Source organism: Ixodes scapularis, unplaced genomic scaffold (assembly GCF_016920785.2).
Source record: "Ixodes scapularis isolate PalLabHiFi unplaced genomic scaffold, ASM1692078v2 PGA_scaffold9__187_contigs__length_104089568, whole genome shotgun sequence".
NCBI lineage: Eukaryota > Metazoa > Arthropoda > Arachnida > Ixodida > Ixodidae > Ixodes > Ixodes scapularis.
The window spans coordinates 44873936-44892369 of record NW_024609884.1 but is presented as its reverse complement, the minus strand read 5'-3'; the positions used below and the strand labels follow the sequence as shown (position 1 = coordinate 44892369).

The 18434-nt window shown below is 43.7% G+C and overlaps 1 protein-coding gene across 1 annotated transcript in view; it reads right to left on the bottom strand.

Moving 5' to 3' along the window:
* Positions 1–13520, bottom strand: part of LOC8037113 (transcriptional repressor scratch 2) — a 54436-nt gene extending 40916 nt beyond the window's left edge. The window contains exons 1-2 of the mRNA XM_042287403.1: positions 13289–13520; positions 8212–8214 (exon numbers count right to left, since the gene is read on the bottom strand). Coding sequence (XP_042143337.1) covers positions 8212–8214; positions 13289–13520 — 235 coding nt within the window. The remainder of the gene's footprint in view (positions 1–8211; positions 8215–13288) is intronic.
* Positions 13521–18434: the final 4914 nt, after the last annotated feature.

Sequence of the window (18434 nt, the reverse complement as noted above, 5' to 3'; positions counted from 1 at the left end):
CCATTTCGAAAGTCACGTGCCGTTTATTCGAAGGTCGGAACCACTGCACGATGGCGGAAAAACTGATATCGTAGAACGTGCTAGTCATTCCATAAGATGGCGAACGTGGGAGCGCGGCCAACGATAGAAGCCGACGAGCCAATCAAACAGCGTCGAATGTGCGACGTCATTGCGCTCTTTACCTTTTTTTTTTTTGTATGTGTGCTCTTGCCTTTTAAAGCAAGCGTATAAAGTGTTCCGTGACGTTTCGGTTTTAGTCTAACACTGTGCAGGGATACCACAGCTACTAGCAGAGGGCATTCTTTCGAAAGGGGTCTACAGCAAAGTGCTTTTCGAAACGGAAAACTTTCTCGAACTGATTTAGAATTAAAAGTTAATTATATCTCACGTACCGAAGGCTTCGTATCAATCCTCAATTGAAAAAAAAAATAAAAGAACATGATGTAGAGTTTTTTTGTTTTTTTTTTCAGCGCTTATCACCCAGGCGAAAAATGCCGAATCACTGGGCTGTGGAAACATGCCGGATGTCTTATAGACCTTTCCAGTGCTTGTCAGCCGGGCGAAAAAGGCTGAGTCGCTGAGCTGTGGACAGATGCTGAGCACCTGATGTACTGCAGAAGAGAGCAACAGCGCATGCTCAGAAGGTGTTCCACAGCCCAGCACACAAAGATGGCAGCGCGCAGAAGGCGCTTTTTGCAAAGGTCTATAGGCAACCTGCAATCCTGTTTGGTTTGGCGCTGTCTAGCGACTCAAGCAAGAAACATTGGGTATGCCTGGGAGTGGCGGCTGCATTCTTCAAATGGGAGCTATTACTCTGGTGGCGCCGCTTAGCCTAGCGTCTGAAGCAAGAAATACTGGGCAGGCCAGGAAGCCGTGATCAGGTGACATGCTACTACGGCGGAAGCTTTGGCCCTGGTGGGCCAATCCTAACTGAACCTCGTATCACCCTAGTGCGCTTTTACTGCGAAGCAGTATGAGGCTTTTTGCTGCGTCATGATTTAATATATATGTGTTGCGCTCGTATACGTAGCGCATATCGGAAGCCTTCGGCACGCGATGTAGGGCTTATCGTTCACCCTTTGCCATGTTACAACGAGACAGTGTATAACCGTGAACTCTCACTCTGCGGGAGCCGCCTGGCTGTTGCCGGCTGGCTATAACAAGTCATGTAGTTGGGCTAGTTGGTGGTGCATACTTTTTTGTTGGGAACAGCACTAAAAGACGTAGGACCAGGGGCACTACTCTGGACATTTAGCGAAAAAGTCGGCGGCCATGATTTGCCGGCGCTGCGCTTGACCTTGGCACAGGCCAATCACGATGGTCAAGTTCCTCGCCAACTTTTTTGCCAAGTGTCCAGATTAGATCCCCAGGACGAGAAAACACGCAGACAGGGCGCTGACTTAACAACTGAAAGTTTATTGCTGTGCAAAAACGAAATGAAACACGGAAAAGGGAAAGGAAAAAGAAGAAGAAAAAGCAAAGCAATCACAACCGCCTACATACAGTCAAACGAACCTGCCTCAGTTTTTAATAAAATCTACCTCGTCACCTACAAGGACAACAGAAGGAGCGCTCACACACGAGTCCGCTCCATGTGTCGTCATAAAAATAGGGTTCGTCTATCTCTCTCGCAGTCTGGTTTTTGTGTCGAGACAAAATCTTATATTTCGCGGGAGAGAGTGACTGTGTATGGCTCAGAACAGGCTTCGCAACCATAGTAGGGGAATACGACAGCGCAGAGAACACGATTATTGGAATAGTTTATAAACCTTTCTGTTTCTCCACCGGGGAGTCGCCATTGCGAATCCTGAAACTTCCGTCATGAGAGAAAACAATCGTTTGTATCTCGCCACGCTAATTCTTTTTTTATTTTGCTTCTTTTATATTCTTTGCATATACCAGGTTTAAGATCTTTCTTTTTTTTATTTCTCTTCTTTTTGTTCCTCTTACCGGATATGCGAACTACGTGGCTGGAGACGAGGGTAAACGAAAACGGTCCATACTCGTTGAGCACTCGAACCGAGCCAAGTGACATGTGAAAGGACGGCCGACTACAAGATATGCCTGGAAAGGATGCGAATTAGTATAGCTGACAATCGTTACAACGACCATTCTGACATCGTATAATATAGGGTATCCCAAGTCACCAGGCTCGATCTAAAATGGACCGTAGAATTCGACCCCTGCATGTAGCTATCTAAACTTTTCGTCAAAGATGTATTTCAGTGGTCGGTTTTTTCTAATAAAATTACAAAGTGTAGCTCCGTTCCTGTAAATAATAGGGCAAACAAACTTGCCAGGGTCAACGGCGGGCGGCGACGCAGACCACCAAGTCGAGCTGCAGGACGCGTTTGGCGTGCGTATTGATAGATGGCGTCGTTAGTAGCGCGCCGGAAGGTTTAGCCGACACACTGATCTCTGTCTATTTGTTGGATCGCGCATGACTAGCTCCGCCTGTGGGCGGAAATGCGGCCACGGTCAGCCATATTTTTGGTAGAGTTATATTGCCTCTAGCCATCATAGTAATATGGCGGACAGCGCTGTGGCGGCAGGCTGTCATAAAAATAGCCGTGGGTCTAGTACACCGTACCGTGGGTGATATTTCGTGCTTGGTTGAAATTCTTCGTCGAAGCAGATCCTTGAAACCCGTCGTGAAAGGTAGCCCCATCTTTGAGGACCACGCAAACGTTTAACGAAACCGCAGCACCGGGGGAAAGCAGCGCAACTCGCATTGAAAGCAGACGCCGTACCGGGAATGGGCCCCTCCGCGGTTCGGCATGGTTGACAGGTGGGGGTGTGATTTCGTTGGTGGTTAAGTCGTGTCCTCCCGAACGCTTGGATACGGATCAAGAGACGCTGTGAATGTGCTCGCGATCATTTGAGAAATTCTCGCGAGTGTATATATTCACCGGGGTCTCTCCACAAACTTGTTTGCCGATGTGCCCGTGAGTGATTTATATATTTTGTACCATATATTCGCCTGCGACGTCCTAAATAAAAAGCATTTAAACGAAGTGAATTGATGCCAGCAGATGTTCAAGGCCTATCGATGACGGGGGGCCCCTTTGCTGACGGCGCACTGCTTTAAGACATAAGAGGAGCCGGAGATAGGCAAAAGCGTGTGCGCTCCCCGCCAACGACCAAATCCGTTTTCAACGCGAGCTGTGCTGCTTTTCCCCGGTGCTCCGATTTCGTAAAACTTTCGCCGGCTCCTCAAAGATCGGGATACCGTTCACGCCGGGTTTGAACAATATGTTTCATCGAACAATTTCAATCAAGCACGAAATATCACCCACGGCTATTTTTATGGCAGCCTTCCACCACAACTGCCACGACGCTGTCTGCCATGGATGGAAGATTGTGGCTGCACCACTGCACCCTATCTAACGGGCGGTAGATTGCGCCACCATACTACTATGGTGTGGCTAGAGGTAATATAACCCTACCAAAAAGATGGCCGCCAGTGGCCGCATTCGCGCACCGGGCCAACGTGATCCAGCAAATAGACACAGAGATCAGTGAGCCGACCAGCGAAAGAAAGCAGACGACACGCAGACGAAATCTTTTGGCAGCAAAAGCGCCGTCGTTATGCAAACGCGTTTTTTTAACTTATTGTCCACATTTATTTTTAACCTAAGGTACATTACAAAAAGATTATGTTCATTTTAATAAGCCACAAGGAGGTAGGGCCATCTATCAATACGAGCGCCAAACGCGCCCCGCAACTCGACTAGATCGTCTGCGTCGCAGCCCGCCGTTGACCCTGACAAGTTTCTTGGTTCTATCTTTTACAAAAAAGGAGCTACGCTTTCTAATGTTATCAGAAAAAACCAACCTGTGAAATACACCTTTGACGAAAAGTTTTATTTGATAGGCGCAGGCGTCGATTTTTACGGTACGTTTGAGATTGAACCTGGTGACTTGGGACACCCTATATTTTGTGGGACGGCGCCCGTGGTGGCATATTCGTATTCAACAATTGGCGTTTGGGATGCGTTTGAAACAGCCCTGTGGGCGCTTTTGTATGCACGTGAAATTTCTCGACCGCGATGTGGACGTCGCTCGCCTGTCAGCTCAAAATTCAAATATGCGTCATATTGAACCGCACCAGAGAGGCCATTCTTCTTAAGAATATCAGTCGCGTCATAGACAAGCCATCTCGAATTCCGGCTGATAGCGTTCAGGTATGTTTCGAAATCTTATTGCTTTGCTTTAAAACGAAGGCACGAGTTTCCGAGTAGGAAGGAATCGATTTCACACTTCCAGCTTCTAATCAGTGTCCGCGAGTTGATTGCACTTTGCAGGAGCATATCCAAAGTTAAGGCGCAATAGCTCTTACCAATGGTCAGATTGTTCTTACCGACGGCCAGACTGCATTTTTCCAGCAGCCTCGAGGAGAGGCTGCATATCGCAAGACCTATTCCGAATCGTGAAACCAGCCTCGGCTTATCACTACTTAATTTGATCTTATAACCTAGGCAACATAAATGTACAAACCAATAAACAGCTAACACAGAGCGGAGAACTGATTTAACTAGTTACTATTTTTTAAACCTTAATCCCTTCGGAAACGTGAATTCATTGCTTTCCTGCTAAGGCCCCGATCTTCCACAGTGCACGTTTTGCATTGAGAATTACATCAGCGATGACATTTAAGTTTGACTTAGCCGGTCATTAGTCAGATGTTAAAATACAAATTCGCCACTTTCCTATATTATTGCGGGCAAGACATCGGTAACATGAATTGTACTGTGCGTTTCTTCCCTGCGATGTTGCGGAGATAAACTTGGCACGCGTTTTGTGCTTGGACGGCGTGAACATCGTTGTCTAAAGCGTCTCTGAAAGACAACCCGGCCGAGTCTAGCGCTCCGGCAAGAGTGGAACGCAAAGTTCGCGTCTCTTGATGTCGCACACCCCAGCTTTCACTCCGCGATTTCACGTCTCCGTTTTCTTTCGAAGCGCGTGCTTGTTCTTTGCCCCCTCGCCTCCTGCACACTCTCCCACAACATGTACGAGCGCGTTAGCTCAACAGCACGTATACATAACAAGGCCGCAGTGCTGGATTTCTAGTGGAAGCCAAAGGCAAGGCGCCGATTGAACAGGAGGGCCACGTCACCGTTCGGCTGAGACTCGTGCTCAATCCGTGAGGGAGCGAGTCACCCACATAACGCATTACACCCGTATTCACCAGACGTGGGTAGCGCCTGTTTAACCACTGACTTGCGACGTCATCGACTGACATGATCACGTGGCGAGCGATTGTCGCCGCTAAGTGAGCGCTTTGTATTCACAGGTCGTTTTAGGGCCTAGTCGGCCAGCACGACTAGGAAGTCGACTAACAAATCTTAGTCATGGGGTAGGGCTAGTTTAGCCGGTGTTTAGTGGGTGACAAGCGGCTCAGCGCCATGCCCGACTCGTATCACCGCTGACCGCCAGCGCTAACGAAGCACTTAGAGTCTCGGAACGCTGGAGGACACATCTAGAAAGAATTAGAGGAGCAAATATTGTGTAAATAGCCATCTTCAACGGTCAGAGATACCACTAAAGAGATCTCAGCAGGGCGCTGGACGACGAGAAAAAACGAATTTACGGGCGCTATCATATTTGTTTATGTCGCTGGCAACGCGGCTGCCGTGTTTCTCCCGTACGTTATTTAAACTTTTTTCTTTGTAAAACTCTCTCTCGGGCAATTGGTCTCTCACTTTAACTTTTTTTTCTGGATAAACATTCAAATATTAGTTTTTGTACGATAAAATACACAATTCCGCAGCGGCGTTTAAGTACGCGTATGCGTGGCCTATCTTTTTATGTCACTTCCGCTTGTTAGCTCTGACAAGATAGTCACCCGCTCGCATCGCGCTCGTGAACACCGCCGAACTAGTCGACCCATAGTTGCTGATTTTTTCTCTTAGCTCGCGACTACTTAGACGCGATACTAACTTTAAAACAGCGCTAGTTCGTCACGACTGGTCAATACGGCTGTATGTGTTCAAAAGTCTTTTCTGTCCCTTCCTTTCAGGCAGCGATCCATCACAAGTGCACGGACCTCAAGCCTAGATTTTTTTTTTTCCTCCATAAGCGAGCTGTAGATTTTGCGACCGTAACCGCCATTTTCTTTGGTAGTAGGTAATCGGCTTACAGGGTATCGAGAAAAGCGTTCTCTTGTGTCGTCCTGCATTATCCACGTTAAGCAGCGGGGGCACCTCTCATGCATCGCTGATTGTTTCTCTTTCGCAGCGACGGAATTAGTGGACGAATGGGACCACTCTCATATGTTATTCGTCTGAATAATTAAAACATAAAAATCTAAGCTACTCAAAAATCACAGCGCGATGAAGGGATTTAGCCTTCATAAATGTAATCGACTATATGCCGTTCAAACTGGCGTAAACAAACGCACTTTATGAAATAATAAACAAAAATGTTTTTTTTGTGTGTGTGTTAAATGTCGTAATATATTTTATAGTTAATAAATAATAAATAGGTAAAAAAACCCGCAAAGGGCGCCTGAAGAAAACATGCTGAAATTTCCGGTCACTACTTCTCAAAGTTTGAGTTTACCTAGAGTAAGGTAGAACCCGAATTCTGGGAACCTTTGTAGGTGTTGCAAACAGCCCGTTGTATAAAAATGTAGTAAAAAAAAAAAACAAAAAAACGAGACTGGTAACAAAAAAGGACGGACAAACACGTGTGTTTGTCTGTCCTTTCTTCTTCCCAGTCTCGGGGTGTTTTTACAACGTTTAACTACCACCAGCTTGTTTTCCCCTACCTTTCTCTTCAGGTGCATATTATATATTTACACTTACAATGAAACGTTAACCGCACAATGTATGCTCTAGTTGAGAAACTTTGATCTCGGTTGGTTAACAGCCCGGTTTTCAGGGCTTTTTTAAAAGGTGCATCGATTACGAATATTTTCGGAAGCATATACATACCGAAACAAATAGCTATCTGATTGAAACGCTTCAAGCTATTCCTTTAATACTATAGCTTAATTGTAACGTACGTTTATATCATAACATTTACCAGTCTAACATTGAATGAAATAGAAGAGCGGGAAAAGAAGAGGGGTTAGTGTATTAGAAAAATCACGTCCGGTTGCATTTGTGATTCGACGCTCAGAAGCAGATTCATTCTATTTAACTTAAGAAAGGTTTCCCAGAGCTCGCCTGCACGACACATTATTGAAAGAAATGAAATAATGCAGGAAAGATTGGTTAGGTGTCTTCATTTTGTTTAATATAGCGCCTCATTTTGCTCGCTACAATGCAAAGGCTGTTGTACTTAGCTCGTCAAACAAGAATTCTTATTTCAAAATCAATTTAGACTTCTAAAATGTTTTCTATCGACGTGACCCTATTTTTGGGAAATGATCTACGTAATATACATTAAAACACCTTAATACGTACAGTACATGTGATTTTTTTTATTAATAATATTATCCGAACGAATCTTCATTAATTCATTCTTCGCGAATGCCTGGACTCGTAAACTCTCCTACAAATTTTAGTAGATGAACCATTTTGCCAACTTAATGAAAAGACGTCTGATCTGAGGTTCCTTTTTTTCCGCTCATTCTACGAACGACAGCTAAATTCTCGCACGACTATCCAGAAGGCGATCTCACGGCCTATTAAACTGTACCACAAAACTGACCCCGACCAAGAGTAAACTATTTGACTACTCGACAGTCCTAACAAAGCACGAGGATAGTAGAAGTTGAAAAGTAGAGCTATTAGACCGGAGAAGAGCGAAGAAACAGCGAAATGTGAGCTGCGAGTATAAAAATGCAGGAGGCTACATTTCTAGTTTATTTCTCGCTGTTGTTTTAAACATTGATAATCATAAAATCTACCTCACGTAGACATGATTTTTAGGCTTTGTGGAACCAATATACGTAGATTGTATCTTCTATAGTTAAATTGTGTCTTTGATACAAAATGTCGTGATATGGATGTTAATGTACAGTCAGCACGGAATGAAACCCGAACGCCGGAACGCGTGGCCATCGATACAGGCTGCTCCACCTGGAGGGCCCCTGAGAACTAATGAAAATGCATCTGGGTGTGAGGGTGCGAGTCCTACTAAAATGTCCTCAACCCTCGCGCGGGGCGTCTGGGACTTCCGCGTTTCGCCAGTAGGCGCGCTGTAAGCGCCGTCCCTCGGGGTGCTTTTCTGTCGCCGCACTGTTGCCCGGACGACCCCGGGTACCCGCTTAACCTGGCTATAGCTCTTTGCGATAGGCCCTGCTCAGACAAGGTGATGCATTTATTCCGTTCCGGAATTGATACGCCTGGCATATCGGTGGTTACCAAAGAGAGCGTCAGCAAGCAATTCCTCCCTTTTTAAGAATCGACTGATAACCTCGCATTAAAACATGCGCATTACTCCTAAAAACCGAGGCATCCGCGTCGGTCTATTGCAGCATTTTTTTGTTCATAAAGAGTATGGTCGCGCGAATAAACGAATTTTATTTCGCGTCCATGATGTTTCACTATTTCTCAGAAACCGCGTGGCACGTTGTTCACCAGAGCCCCAGTGTGGTTCCGGTGACACATCATCAAGGACTACGGGTCGATACACAAAGCGATAATGAATGACAGCGCTGAAGAGATATCGCTGGGATTCCGATACACAAAGCGAGTGACAGTGTTTTTTGTATCGGATGTGACGGTGCTTACAGCGCGCCAGCGGCGAAACGCGGAACTCCCAGACGGGCCGCGCGATGGTCGAGCTCATCTTAGTAGGACCCGCACCCTCCAACCCGGCGCATTTTCATTAGTTCTCAGGGGCCCTCCAGGTGGAGCAGCCTGTACCAACGGCCACGCGTTCCGGCGTTCGCGTTTCATTTCGTGCTGACTGTACGCTGTAATATTACAAAAGACAAACCCTGAGCGCCTTGAAGCACGCTTTAAAGGGTCTTTCATTTTGTTTGACTCAACTCTACTGTGTACGGCGAAAAAGTTCTAATCGCGTTTTACAAATTACATGATTTGAATGTACATGTTGACAACATGTTTAAGCCATATCTAGGTGCAAATTCTGCTAGTGATTTTCGAACTTCATACTTGGAAATTACTTGTTTTCCCTAGCTATTAGTTCATGTTCTTTAGCCATTCCAAACAGCTGTTATGAATTGCTTTTATAAGCTTACTTCTGTTTTTTTTTTTTTTTTTGCTGATCTGACGCTTTGTTTCTATCGTTGCAGTGAACTCTACACAAGTTTGTTTGTGTTACCATTCTAATGCTGTGATTCAAAGGTAGTGCTTCTGTTTCTTTAGTTTAAAATGTATGTATTATATAATTATTACAGAATTTATATTATGCTACGAAGGGAACTGACATCGGTAACTGATATCTGTAACCAAGGTGTCATAATATCTCAAGCATGCTTCAGTTTCGAGAGAAATGTAGCTCCTGAACGAATTAAATATATTTTTTATTCATTTTACTTATTTAGTTATGTATTTATTTGTTTAGGCAAAGTAATTGGGAGTGTAAGGCAAATGCTGGCAAAAATAAATTTACGAGGATCCAATTGCCCTTTCCAGTGCTACAACAGTTGCAAGAGTAACGTATAAAACCACATATATAGTGGCTGCGTGAATGTACGTTTTTGTGTAATCACACTGAACACAATAGTATACAGAACTAATCTAGCACAACATGAAATGATACTTGTCACTAACCAGTCATAGCACGAACTGTTATCGAAAAAATTGGGAGAGATAGAATTTGGCTAGAATATTTATTCTTGCAGCATTGAATGTACTACTTGATTTCTACTTGATTTTTTTTTTTGTCTATACCTATGCAGATATAAATATCTACTAATAAACTAATCCACTTCCCGAAGATTTTTTTTTTTTCAGAAAGTACAAAGCGCAGTTTTTTGCGATATTTTGCTTTAAATTATAATTCATACCGTAAATGTATGTTGTAGTTTTCTGCAGGTACGTATCTAAAGCTAATAACCGGTAATGTTTAAAACTTGCAAATGACTATAACTAGTATTAAGATAGAAATTGTTGACTTGTAAGAGCTCAGTTTTTTGTTTGAAGAGCGGTGTAGGCACAATAATGTTGGTCACTGTACCGGATCGCTTTCTTTTGTAACGTCAGTGACATGCCAAAATTAGTTTTTTTTTTTTATCTTGGTTTTCTAAATTAGTAGACAAAATTTTAGGTATGAGTGAAACAACACGTGAAAAATCGACACTCTAACCGGCATGAAAGGTCTACGTAATGTAATCAGGGATTGGAAAATCTGAAAATTGGTTGTTTATTCACATGGTGAGGACTAGTCAAATTTTAATCAAACCTAACGCTAGATATATGTCACCTAACTTTCTAAAGAAGCAAATGTTTGAAAGGGAATGTTCGCTGCATATTTATGGAATCTAGTTTTAGGTTTCAAATAATATATTCGTTCTTACACATGTGTTCAGCTGCAATTTTCCTAACTATAGTTGGAGTTATATATTATTTTTCTATTCGTTTAAAATAGTTTCTAATTTGGCTAGGTTTGGATTAATACAAGCTAGATTTGTGTCATTTGAGTATGAAATATTTACTGGTATTTTTTTTCAATATATATATATATATATATATATATATATATATATATATATATATATTAATCAAGAACATATAATTTTATTGCACCGCAAGCAGTATTTCAAGTTGAGACCAATTTAAAACTGTATATAGATTTAGTAACTTCAAATAAGTTCTAATCCCAGACCTCGTATTCCTTAAATCTGCAATATCTTTAAAAAATGACTCCCAAAGGAGTCGAATGCCTTCATGGACTGAGAAGATTTTGCATTTAGAATTTCATTTCCTATCGATAATTTAATATATTTTACATGCAAAAAATTAATTTGGACTGATTTGTTTTGACCCATTCTTTTTTTTTCGTAATCACATTATCTGCGAAAAAAAAAAAGTATTGGTTTGTATTTACGGGCCTCTAAGATTTTTGAGAAGAAAGGTTAAACTGATCTTAGTCGACAGTTATTTAGTGTCTGGCGCTCCACGCTTGTTATGCAAACAGTAGCAATGCAAACCCTAGCAATGATCATCCTCTTTAAAAATGTATTTGATATACAGAGTAACTAAAATATAAGTGTACGCAACAAAACTTAAACGAGAAACGTTTTTTGATTGACTCGTCTTTCAGCTCATCCTCCGCAACTGCGGTACTATATTAATCGAAGCGTTGACATATTAAGTATTGTAGTTTTGCTTAAATGTAAAAAGAAAAAGTGTACGATACATTCGTATCTAGCTGTAGAATACTGCGAGGAAGGCAGTATAAATATACAGCGCAGTATCGATATTTCTGTTATATATTCTAGCTGACCTTATACTATGCTCATTGCTTGCGACTTTACAATGAATAAAAGGCATGCAATTTTTCGCACAAAGTTATTATTTGAGCAGAGCGTAAGGGAACAAGTGAGCTGGTGTATGTCAAACACTTTAGCGAAAAACCCGAGATTGAGGTATTGACAGACGACGACAAGGAAGAGAAGGAGAACGTCTCCTTCTCTTTCTTGTCGTCGTCTGTCAATACCTCAGTCTCGGGTTTTTCACGAAAATATTATTTGGGTTAAGGCATAACTTGGTTATTTGTTACACACTTTGTTCCGTTTTTAGTATCTCCGGTATAAATGTAGCTTTAGGTGTTTAGTGAATGTCAATATATGCAGCTACAAAATTGATAACCCCATCTTTGTACTTGACCTTAAAATGGGTGACTTAAATTTGAATAAAGATGTCGATTCTTGCTAGAAGCAAGCGCGGAAACCTTTGTCGTCTCAGTGCTGTTGACCAGCCGGTATGCATTGCTTTTGGCCCTCAAATTTAATTGATAATTCCAATTATAACTGGGTAACGAGAATAATCGCTGTAGAAGGCGAACAAGGGGGACGATGTCATTCTTGTCCAGCTTGGTTATAACTTTGCAATTATTGCATTATCATTATAACTGGGTGTTTTCGAACCTCTAGATGTTCCTTAAACTCTCGGTGTATTTGCATTGAAAAGCTGACTGAAGCCTCATCCTTAAGGCCGACACGTCCAAAAGCAGTTGCGGTGAGAACAGCCTTTAATGGAAGAACAGTAACAATTTGTGAATACGTGTAAAACGTAAATTTGTATTCAAATTTGGAAGCCTTAGATCGTGTACAATAATTTATAAGTAGGCAGTATACATTTGCCTCGTGAATATTTCGTTACGACGTTGTTCGTCCTTTTAAGGTGCAATGTGCCTACTGGAGAAATAAAACCATTTGAATTCACATGTAGTGGTCGTGCAGACCAAGCTCCGAATCCTTTTGTACAGTTGATGAGAACATAAGAAACTCAGGATGCAGCGAGTCCCGAGCACGTTATTATATAACTCCGCAGCCCGTCACATGACGGCGAATCACGAAGCAACAAGCGTGACGACGGTGATAAGCCACAGTCTAAGTATCTCTTGCTCTCTTTGATTGTAGATTGTGTGCCCTAGACTGCGACTAATAATTTACTGTACGCGTATAATTACTGACAACTCAAGAAATGCAGGGGGCGGATTATTATCTTCTTGCCTCGTTTTTTGTTTAGGTGCTTATTGGCCAATGCCTTGATCTCATAGGCGGCGAAGCGGTAGTAAGGTGAGGGGCACTCGTCAGTCTCTGTATTTCTTAGGCTGTTATTAATTTGGTACATTTTTTTACAGTGCGACACAAGACGCGTGAGTGCAATGATTTACGATTGTTTCTAAACCGTTTTCATCAGTATTTATGTTGCAGAAGAATTCAAAGAATGGGGGTCGGCAAACCTCCCTGTGTTTCTCAGTCTTGGAACGTCGGGCAACAATCAGTAGCGCGTGACTAGGCGGTGCACACCTTAGGCGCGCACTTTGACACCGATGAAAGTAGCACCCCGAAGACGCTCCCCAAATGCACACGTTGTAATACACAAATATATTTGCTCTAGCATTATTCGAAACTGCTGTCACTGTCTTTGGCGGCGTATTTGTGCTGAAAGGTTCAGCTGAGATTTTCTGTCTGGCTTTCCTGCCTGAAGGATATTGAAAAATATCCTTCAGGCAGAACATGTCATACTCTCGCGGCGCGAATCCCGGATTTATGACTGGTCACGTGTGGGCTCAGACTCCCCTGTATCGCACGTTTCGTGCCCCTTTTCGGCGTGACGCGGAAGAGCGCGCCGTGACAGAAGGCTCGACTTGGTGCGCCTCGACGGCACTGACAGCACTCGAAAGCTACGTGAAGGCTCACCCATAGGGCTGACGCGTCCAAAGGCAGTCGAGGTGACGACGGCCGGCTGTTGGTCGGCGGCGTGGTGGTCCTGGCCGGGCTCGTGGTCGGTCGCGTAGGTCTGTGCCGGTGGGCTGGGAGCCGTTTCGGCCTCGGTCGGGCTGAGTGGTTCTCGGTAGGGCCAGCGTCCCGACGAGGCCGGTCCCGCGGGGTGCTTGGTGGCCGCCTTCTTGACGAGGTAGCAGCGCGGCATACTGCTGCTTCCTCGCGGGACGGCTCTCCGCCGGCCGTCGGCTCAGCTGCGCCGTGTAGCCCTGTGCATGCCGTCTGAGCAGCGTCCGCTGTCGATAGCCCTCCGCTCGCTTCTGGGGGTTGGGGTCCCGTGGGCGTCCGTCGATGTGTGTGTGTGTGTTTGTGAGGTGTGTGTGGAAAACGGGGAAAAAAAGAGGAAAGAAACGGTGCGCTCGGTTTTGTCAAACTGGAAAACCTGAGTTTACACCTCGGGCTTAGTTTTATAGCGAGCCCTCACCGCCGCCTCCTCCGCTCCGACTCCTCCTCGCCGTCGATCTTGGGAGAACGCATGCGCACTGCGCCCCTCTTCTCCGTCCTTCTCTCCGAATCCCTTTTTTCTCTTTCCCTCCCCCGGTGCCCGCTGGCGCGGAAGCGCGCCGGGGAGGAGAGCGCTCTCGGGAAAGGAGAGGAGGACACGCAACTAGGGAGCTCTAGGGAGAGAGTTGCGAGGGACGGCCCGCCCGCCTCTTTCAGCTCTTTCCCTAGCCTTGGCCATCATCATCGTCATCATCCCGTGCCGATAGAGCGGACGACTAAGCGACGCACGAAAGCTCCCGCTTCAGGATAGCCATTAGAGAGGCTCCAACTCCAGCGACAAAATAACAAGCTTGGACTGAGCGGAATTTCTGACGCGTTCTTGGCCACAAGGAGCAGTCCGAACAAACTTTTGCTTCGTTTCCTTATGAAACGTTGTTCCTCCGGGATGGAATGCCAGATTCTTGTGAGCGATGCGTCTAACAGAAATCTTCGCTCAGACAGAGCAATATGTTTAAAGGGACCGTTTTAGAAACTTATACCGTCGTTATTTCTGACGACGAAATTATTATAACGTAGCACAGTTTTTTTAGCATGTTATTTTGTAATTAGAATCTTTTAGGCGCATTCATTGTCCACTAACTTACTCTCGTTTTATTTACTCTTCTTTGCTGTTACTAAAACATCGCACAATATTTAATGCGGCTCATATGCTATATTTATTCAAGTTTCAGCTCTTGACGATAAACATACCAGGAGGTCTCGTAAGTCAGGACAATAAACTTTTGTGTGGCTAACTTCTTCAAATATCACCTTCCGGGCACGCTTCTAGTAACACAAACGGGTGCGCGCTAAGCTATTTCTTAATCACAAATAGATTGCTGACGAATTAAGAAACAAGAAGTAATTATAGCCCCTGCCGATCAAACTCAAAGCGTTGCGTGCAGTTAATAAATAGACGCTCGGTGATCTCAACCGAATCGTCGTTTCCAATATCCTCTTTCATGAGCTCAAGTGTAAAATAAAACAAATACAGAGAAAGAGAGACGGGTACGCACGCACACAAATTACCTCTTCTGCTCAGCCAAGTGTTTCTTTTCCCTTAGTGTTTGCTCTCAAAACATGGTTACACCGATCTCGAAGAACCATTGTCAGAGGAGAACATATTTCGAGGCTCGTGTCTCTCCCCTCACCGTCGCATCTGCCCGAGTTCATCCAGTTCGCTGCGTCTCCTGGAAAGTTTGCTTTTTCACGCGGTTAGTCTTGAAGAGGAGAAGCCCTCTTGGCGTAAACGTTTCAAGAGGCCTTTAATTGATTCGGAGAATGCTTGAGAGCCACCAGTGCTCCACTTTCATCCGCCTTCTTATTCCATTTGTTTATATAGCATATTGGAGTTTTTAAGTTACAAAAGATTGGATGTAATTTACTGGATGAAACACGCGAAATACATGTGATATAGTCTAACAGTTCGAACTAAGAAAACATTCTCGTTTTTCTTTTTCTCTTTAAGCCGGAAAATGGCTAATAAAAATATAGGCTTTATTAAAGGGGAGGGAGCTCCGGCAAAATATTCATGGTCCTTGATTTTCATAAAACTTTTAACATGTACTAAATAAATATCCACCCGTGAGTATGTCTATAAAATATTTATTCAAATATTTATTTTCTTTGGAGAAAATTAATTTTGAAGTTTACGCGTACACCACCAAATCACTTACTGTTGTTCTACTGGCAACAACGAGCGGGAGCACTCGGGACGTCAGATGCATCCGGGAGCAGACGATGCTCCCCACTCCACGGCGTTGTGCGTTGTAGTGATCTCAAGCGTCTGCGGTTTTGCCAGTTGCGTCTGGTCTAGGCTCTTCGCGGCATGCGATGCGGAGTGGGGGGAATTGGTGATTGGCTGTGGGTACAATAACACTACGAAGAAATGCAGCAGAGTGGCATCTTATTGGTTTTTGATTTAGACATCTCTGCGACGGAAGGGGGTCCGAGCAGTCCGATGCGAACGCTGGCTCCTAGCGTTTGTGTCATGCTAGAAAACAGTTCACTTTGCTAGCAAACAAAACATTTCATGCCATTTTGTTTCGAAGCGGCATCTGGGTCCTCAAATCGGCGGATCGCGAATGCAGCGCCCACGGGAGATCCCATCGGAAGCGATGCCGGTGGCTCGAATGCAAACGACGAATCGTCTGAAATTTCGGGCTGAAAATCTTAGAACATTTACTGGTCATTGCTTAACTAAGATGAGCTCTATGAATCGTAGTTCATTATTTCCTACGGACGACCGCGACGCCCTTCTGTTTACTTCTGACACTGGGGGAAACAGGCTCAAACTGTTCATGTGCTGATGTTTATACAACATCTGACGTCGCAACAAGATGGATTACCAGTAAAGTTGCAGGTTAGTTTTGGTTTCGGTTATATCGTATTTCTACGATTAAAAATTGAGTAAAAAGATTGCTAAAATTTACTTGCTGCTTTAGGCTCAGTTTATTGTGGTCTTTCATAAAATATGTTTAGTTGAAAACGTTCGAATTGACGCCGGTGTACTTAATGCCTTTAATTATTCCTACATGTGCTTCCTAATAATATTGTCCGGGATTCCACATCTGAAATATTTGGTGCTTGCTATAATTAGTCTAATTTTTATAATCAAGTGGATTTGGCACATCAATTAAAGTATGGTGTTCCTAATCAAGTTGTTGATTGTTTTCTTCCGTTTGAAATAAAGCTCTATACTCTGCTCTCTCGTTGTGTTTTTATGGGCTCCATTCCGCATGTCTTTTCAAAGCACGTTCCCGTAGTTATTTTGACGTAGAACTACCACTTTCTCCGCTTTTTTAGGAGTTGCAAAGTTGGGAAGTCGATGTCACGGAAACTTGGTCACGGAATGTCACGAAAACTTCGTCACGGAAGTAACGTCACGCATGTCAAATAAATTTGAAAGGAGGCGCAAAGTTGGGAAGGCGGTGTCACGAAAACTTGGTCCAGGATGTTACGTCACGCATTTAAAAATAAATAAAGTTATTTTGAATGAGAAAAAAAGAAGAAAAAGTAAAAAAAAAACTGTGAACTCTTATGCGTGACGTCGCACCCCTCGCACCGTGGAACACCAATGACGCGGCGAACATGATATCGCGTTCACCACGGAGGCGCGTCGGCTCCTTTCATCCGTGTATGCTTCTTCCCGAAAAAAAGTTCGTATAGTGTGTTTGAAATGACCCAACAGCGCACCCAGGTTTTCTCCGTCGACTTACAGGGCACGGAGTTCCGCATGTACGACTCCCAGATGACAGTGCAGGGACTGAAAAATTGCCTCTACGGGACTCCGAGCCACAGGCATTCACTTCTTGCGCACCCGCCATCGTCATGCGGCATGGGACGTATCTCCAGCTGCCACAAACAGCACATATGGGACGAGTGGACAAGTCATGGCCCCTCTTATATCACCCCCTTCAGTTCTTGTGCCACCCACTCGTAGTTCTACGGAAATTTATGCAGCATAATACACCTATGCAAGGACCAATTTTTTTTTATCACAACTCTTGTCTTGTTTATTCTTGAAAAACTGACCTAAATCAAATTGGTATGCCTATCTTTACGTAATTAAGGTCGATTGCAGATGTCCACGTATCGTGTTGTTTTCTCGCCTCCGCAAAGAATCGAATTCCTAAGAACTATTTTATTATTATTCGAATAATACATTCATGTTATTATTCACATGTAAAAAAATATATCGGTTTACAATATTTCTGGTCAAGTTCGTCATCTGCTTCACTCATCGTCTTTACCGTCCTTTCCATAGAAAATTTTAAATTTAACATTTTTACACATTTCATCAAAGCTGCGACGTGCGACGCAGTTGCAAGATGTGCTACTTTGAGGATGGTCTACTCTAAACATACCGCGGAGCCTACATGCACACACTATCCTGGCTAACGTAATCTCCAAGTGACGAAATTCACACATGCTGCGCTTAGAGGAGATTTCGATAAAACCTCTTTGCGAAGCTCAGCTAAAAAAAAAGAAAAAAAAAACACTGTCACGATTGATACTTCTTGTACCTTATTAACTATGTGGTCTCTTCTCCGATAGGTTTGAGTTAAGACCAAATGGAGGGCATTCGTATCGAAGAGATTATAATTATGTAATAAATAGTGCAGAGAAGGCAAACTCTCATGTTCAAAATACAACAAGTCGCAGAAATCAAAACAAAAAAACACGTGAGCAGCGTGGTATCCAGACATGTTGCATCTTTTAGCGTCAGATAATAATTTGGGACGCACTCCTCCTTAGTTCCAAAACAACTAAAACCTCTCGTGTTTTTTTTTTTTTTCTTTTTAATAAAGAAGGTTTATTTTGGAGCGTTCAGCACTGCCAAGTTGTTCCAGAAGCGCTCGCCAATAATGGCGCGCTGTGTCTTTTGCTCGCTTGTCACTTTCTGGGGGTTTTATTTCCTGACGACCCTACGTATCACAGCCTTCTCTATATTCATTCAGAAACTTAGCAAGTACCTAGTATCGGTATGAAGTAGGAAAAACAGGCAGCGTGTGTACTCACACCGACACAAGTTTGCAAAACTTATATTTGTTGTACTAATAATTACACAATGGGAAGC